The sequence below is a fragment of the Alligator mississippiensis genome, chromosome 11 (genome assembly GCF_030867095.1).
Source record: "Alligator mississippiensis isolate rAllMis1 chromosome 11, rAllMis1, whole genome shotgun sequence".
In the NCBI taxonomy this organism is placed as follows: domain Eukaryota; kingdom Metazoa; phylum Chordata; order Crocodylia; family Alligatoridae; genus Alligator; species Alligator mississippiensis.
Window position 1 is genome coordinate 49,305,840 of NC_081834.1, and position 6,113 is coordinate 49,311,952.

The 6,113-nt window shown below is 46.8% G+C and overlaps 1 protein-coding gene across 1 annotated transcript; it reads right to left on the reverse strand.

Moving 5' to 3' along the window:
- Positions 1-1,350: 1,350 nt before the first annotated feature.
- On the reverse strand, positions 1,351-4,368 carry LOC132244078 (olfactory receptor 2T27-like). The gene has a single exon (XM_059715003.1). It carries the CDS (start codon positions 4,197-4,199, stop codon positions 3,258-3,260), a length of 942 nt encoding a protein of 313 aa, XP_059570986.1. The 5' UTR covers positions 4,200-4,368; the 3' UTR covers positions 1,351-3,257.
- Between the last annotated feature and the right edge of the window lie 1,745 nt (positions 4,369-6,113).

The window sequence follows — 6,113 nt, forward strand, 5'->3', positions numbered from 1 at the left end:
TAGTTAGATTTGCCTCTCATCATTTGTAGGATGCAAATTATGGTAGAAGAACCATAGGCCTCGGACCTGATTCACACAAATGAGTGGAATCTAGTCCTTGATTGCAGACCACAGAATCAGGTGCTTGATCTGAGACTGTTTGTACATTAGTCTAATATGTATGAGAGGGCACCTGTAGCTCTCCTTAGCACTTTGAAAAATCTGTTTAAATTCTGCCACTCAACACAGACTTAGGCTGGTGGTTTTAACAAAGCCTCACCTATACAAAGTGCAGAGATATGCTGGAGGTGGAGTGGGGAAGAAACCTTTCCCCTGTAACTGTCAATGACAGTTTAAAGAGAGAAGGCCTAAGAGAACACTTAGAAAAAATTCTCATACTTAGGATAAAACAGCATGGAGCAAATTTCTTGTGTTAGGAACAAAAAACTCCCGACCCGCAGAAGAACACACTGAATTTGAAAGCTTGTGTATCCCAACCATGCACTTGGTCCCATAAAAAATGATGACCCACAGAAGTACTTTGCCATCACTCGAGCACTAATAAAAGTCCCTCCATTGTGACCTAGGTTAGATTTTTTTAATAGCTCCTAAGAAGTGATAAAATTGCATACAGCATCAATATAAACTGTAGTAACTGGCTCCTTAGATAAACTTTCCATGAAAAAAATGTATGTTGAAGAGGCCTAGAAGTGAAGAAATAACAAAAAAAACCCCAAACAAAACAAAAAAGGAAAAAAGATTTCTTGTGAGACTTTTAACAACGAGAGTCTATGTAGGCCATTGCTCCTGGTCCTCTCCCTTATCGCCACAGAGAAAAGACCAACTTCGATCTCTCTGAATCACCCTTCAGGTATTTGAAGAGTGTTATCAAATCCCCCTGGCAGTCTTTTCTTCTCCAGCCCTAATACCCCGAGCCAAATATTTGGGCTATGTGAAGTTTTGGGAGCTGATTCAATTTGGAGGAGATTCAGCCTGATTTGGAAAACCGAAATTCCCCATCTGAATCAAATCAGGAGACCAGTAAAAAGGTCTGAATCAATTTGAAGCTCTCTGAATAAATTCAGAAAAGATTCAGAGTGCTTTGAAGATCCAGGCAGTCCCCACTCACTGCCACAGGGAGCTGGAACCGGACTCTGTGCCGGTAAGTAGGGGGCAGGGGAGCAGGGGCTGGAGGGGGAGGGGACCATGGGGTGACCCCTGCCAGGCCACATGCCCTGCCTGCTCCCCCCAGCCCCATGAGCAACCCCACCATCCTCTGCCTGTTCTCCACCCCCCCGCCCCCCCCCATGGCTGCCCCGCCCAGCCTCAGCTCCCCACTCTTAAAAATAAAAAATAAAAACCAGCCCTGGGCTCACCACGTGATGCCAGGTGGGGGGTGATCCTTGCTGCTCCTCACTGCCCCACGCTGCATGGGGGGCACTGCCATGAGCACCCTGACCCTGCCCGCTCTCCCAGCTCCCACCCCTCCATGGCTGCCCTGCCTGCCCCAGCTCCCGGTTCTTTAAAAAAAAAATGCCCTGAATTCACAGGCTGCCGTAGCAGCCTCAGGGCTTCTGGGGACTCATGGCAGAGCCCCCATCCTGCAGCACTGGGCAGTTGGAGGCAGTGGGGATGCCCCCCCTGCCTGGCAGGAGACAGTGAGTTCAGCCCCCGCTTTGTTTTTGTTTTTTAAAGAACCGGGAGCAGGAGTGGGTGGAGCAGTCCTGGGGAGGCTGGGAGAGTGAGTGGGTGTTGGGAAGCTTGTGGCAGAGCCCCCCACAAAGCACAGGTTAGTGGGGATTGTACCCCCCTCCCACTTGGCAGGGGCCGGTGAGTACAGGGCTTTTTTTTTTTTTTCAAAGAGCGAGGAGCTGAGACTGGACAGGGAAGCCATGTGTTGGAGGGGCTGGGAGAGCAGGCGGTGGGTGGGGGCCTGTCTAATTCAGAGATTCAACCGATTCAGCAGCGGCAGAATCTCCAAATCAGATTCGGCCGAATCGATTCAGGACAGTGATTCGAATCACCAAATTGAATCACTGTCCCCCAGATTCACCAAATCCGAAGTGAATACTAGCCACTTCACACAGGCCTACCAAATATCTGTCTTCAGCACTTTCTTCATAAGTCTTGGATCCCAGGCCCCAGATCATTTTTGTTGCCCTGGCAGTTGACCTATTTCCTGTAGGAGGGTGTGGGCCACATGCAAAGCGTCAACATAAGGGAAATATGAAATTTCAGGCCCCCATCAAGTCTTCAGTGGCCATGTCAATATGTTCTATTAATTCACCTTAGGCTTACTGTGCAGTAAAATACTATACAGTAAGCCTTCCCCAGGAGCACATCTATACGAGCTCTCTTCGCCTGATGCCCATTGGGACACACAGGTGTCAGAGAGCCCCCTCCCAGGCAGGGCGTTCCTGCCCAGCAGAAGGTTCACTGAAAGCTGTCCTAGGTGTGGGGCACGTGCTGGCAGGTTTCCTGCTGGATGGATGGGCACAAGGCTCATTGGCAGTTGCTCTGCTTGGGTTCCCAGTATGCCCAATATCCCCCCAGAGCAATTCTGCACAGCACAGAGCTGGCAGCTACAGGGGGCAATCGGTGGCTGGGACCCCAGCCCCCATCTGCCCCCCAGAGCAGCCACCTCCACACTGGGAGCCAGGAACCAGGATAGGGGGCAGAGAGCTCCCCAGTCCTGGTGCTGGTCGGCTTCCAGCTTCTGAGGGGAGCTGTGAGCTAAAGAGCACAAGGAGCAGGGACAAGAAATCCCCTGTCCCCTGTGCCCCTCTGCTGTCTAGGCTGACCAGAAGCAAATTTGCTCCTGGTAAGAGGCTACGTGTGCACTACTACACAGAAACTAATGCACAGTTAATGTACTACGTGTATTTTACATGTATTAGCTACTGCACAGAACTGCTGCCTGTATATACTAATTTATTGAACAGTATATACCCCACACAGGTAGACAGTGATTCTTTACTGTGCAGTAGATTAGTCTACTGTACAGTACAGCATCTCATTTAGACATGCCCACTGTATGCAATAATTTGTTTAAATTTCCTGGAACAGGGAAAAACTAGTGAACTGGTAGTGTGGGGCAACCTAGCTCACACTTGTTTCTTACTGTTTAAGTGATAGAGTCCAAAAGCCTTTGATTCTCAGTAGGGCACTGGCTCTTAAGTGACTGAGAAAATTTAGCTTCCTTCTAAATGTTCCAGAAAACTGTGCCAGTATCCTTCTCAGGCTGATGAGACTTAGTAGGTTGTAAACTACAGCTTCTATCAATTTTGTTGGAAGGCTCTGCATTTCCCAAACAGCTTTCTTAGGGAACCTAAGACGTCCTTGTTTCTCAGGCTGTAGATGAGTGGATTTAGTACTGGGGTGACAACAGTGTAAAATAGAGACACAATCTTGTCTTCCTCTGGTGAGTGGTAGGAGGTGGGTCTCATGTACATGAAGATGCCTGCCCCATAGTATATGCCCACTACAGTCAGATGGGAGGAACAAGTGGCCAGAGCTTTCCGCTGTTTGGTTGAATTCATCCTTAGGACTGCAGCAAGGATGCGAGCATAAGAGGCTACGATGATAGAAGAGGGGATGGGGAGAAGGACAACGCTAGTCACGAACACCAGAGTTTCATATCGGGATGTGTCAGAGCAGGACAATTTGAGCAGGGCTGGGACCTCACAAAAGAAGTGGTTAATCTCTTTAGAGCCACAGTAGGAAAGCTGCATTGTAGAAGCTGCAAGAATCAAGGCATCTGCAGATGCTGCAATCCAGACCCCACTTGTCAGGCCCAGGCAGACTTTCCTGCTCAGGAGGACGGGGTATTGCAAGGGGTTGCAAATGGCTGCATACCTGTCATAAGCCATGACTGCCAGAAGAAGGCACTCCGACACACCCACAGTCAGAGAGAGGAAAATCTGAGCCCCACAGGCAACTGGAGAAATGGGGTTGCCTGCACTCTGAAAGCCTGCTGCCATTTTGGGAACAACAATCAGAGTCTGACAGATGTCCATGAAGGCCAATTGGCTGAGGAAAAAGTACATGGGGGTGTGAAGGGAGGAATCCACATGGATTAGAAGTATGAGGAGAGCATTTCCAGACACAGCAGTGATGAAAGCTAATAAGATCAGAGCCAGAGAGAAAATGTGTACATTGGTCCGGCTCAGGAGTCCCAGCAGAATGAAGTCTGCCGAAGAAGTTTCGTTCCCACTCTTCATTTCCTCTTCACGTGGCTGTGCCTGAAGCTCTGGACAAAAACAGCATGACCTGGGGATTGTGCACACACTTCCTTCTGGATAACAGTAATAGCAACAGAGGCAGCTGCAAGGTTTTCTTCTCCTGTAAAAGAAATGCCAGACATTATGTTTGATGAGATAATAACTTCACTTCCCTGGGAACTGTTTTTATTTAGGCTGAAAATTTTCTAAACTTTGCCCAGCATTTCAATGTCCACCTCCAGGTCCCACCTGCACATGGAATTACAGTGCTTTAATTCATATTATGCCTATGCTGTGGTATTGACTACAGCAGGCATTTCCATCCTGTTGCCTGCATTGTGGGGCATTGGTGGCATTTGGTGGTGAGGGACACTTTCTTCAGGTGCTCTCCCCAGGCTGCCATGAAGACAAATACGGGCATTCTACTTGTGCTGCGAGCGGAGATTAGTGGCAGTGTTGCCCGGGTCCTGGCACCCACCCACCTCCTATAAGGGCAGATTATTCTGGTTTTCAGTTGGAAAAGGTTGTGTATCCCTGACCTGCTATGCTCTACAGAGACATCTTAGCTAGGTTTCTGTGAGTTAATTGGAGCCATGGCATTCAGGAAATCCATGCATGTTATTTTCTTTGCCCAGATGCAGGACAAATAAGGAGTTCCTGTGCTCCATGCTGGTAATAGTACCCAAATAGTAGCCCCACTCCTAATACTACCTTGTTACTTGTGAGTCTGACTGATGTCAATGGGAAAAGAATATCACAGGAATACCTCATGGTAAAACGTTGAACAATGACTGAGTGTGGCTCAGTCATTTTGGCCATTCTCCTTTTCCATCACCATGAACAGTGACGTTTATCATTATTAAGGTTATGAGTAGTAATAGGAGGAGAAGCACTTGACAAGGCAGGCACTGCACATAGTGGCATGAGGAAACATGCTCTGTCCCAAACACGTCACCATTTAACAAGCAAATTCTAAAAAAACCAACCCTAATACATGTGCCCAGAACGTTTCTATAGAAAATCTGAAAACCAAAGTGCCATGTAAAAGGAATGCTTTTAACAGAGTTTTATTCCATCAGCTCCACATTTTAGTGTTTGGTTTTTCAAGTGCTCAAATTAATACCCCTTAAAAACATGACATTTTCAGAGGACAGGCACTCAGCTGTTTCTGAATATCAAAATGCGGCAACTCCAGCAGCCAAAACTGAAATAGACTCAATGAAAGGTACCGCCTAGTGAGTTCAGCTGTGGGCTGTTAAGAAAAGAACAGAACAAGAAAGAAAAAGTAAAAAGATTATAACTAAAGCTGCTTAAAAATAAAAAAAAACATTTTCATGAAAAAAATGAAACAAAGTTGTTCTCATTTTGGTAGAGCTCCACGCCATATCATTTCAATTCTACCAAACTATTAATAAAATACAATAAGGAAATATCAGTTCTATAATGCTTTTAATAAAAACTGTAGATTGGTATTTCAATTAATGAGCATGGATATTATTTAGCGGGAAATGACACCTCACTCTTTTAAGGGACATTTTCCCCCCAAAGAAAATTTCTAGGAACTGGCTGAATGACAAACAGGGTAAAATACTGAGTGAGGAGGCCTGACTAGCACTGGTACAGGTTAAACACCTGAAGAAAAGCTTCCATAAAATTAGGACCAGAAACATCCTGAACCAGAGAGAATTTGCCTCTTCCCATTAGATAGAAGGACACAATCTCACTGGCATCTCTATTTTGGCAGGGATGGTGGCAGCTCTCCTACATTAACTGGTGAGCTATCACCCATGGTGTTATGCTGTGTGGAAGAGATGTTGACCTCGCTAAGTTCCTGTGCCCTTCTTCTGTCTCCACAGGCCAATGTACCCCATCACAGGTGATCTCTAGCTATACATGACTAGTCAGCATCCAGCC

Bases quoted from the DNA above. Each gene is read 5' to 3' on its own strand.
- LOC132244078 (XM_059715003.1), bottom strand. From the start codon at position 4,199: ATGAAGAGTGGGAACGAAACTTCTTCGGCAGACTTCATTCTGCTGGGA.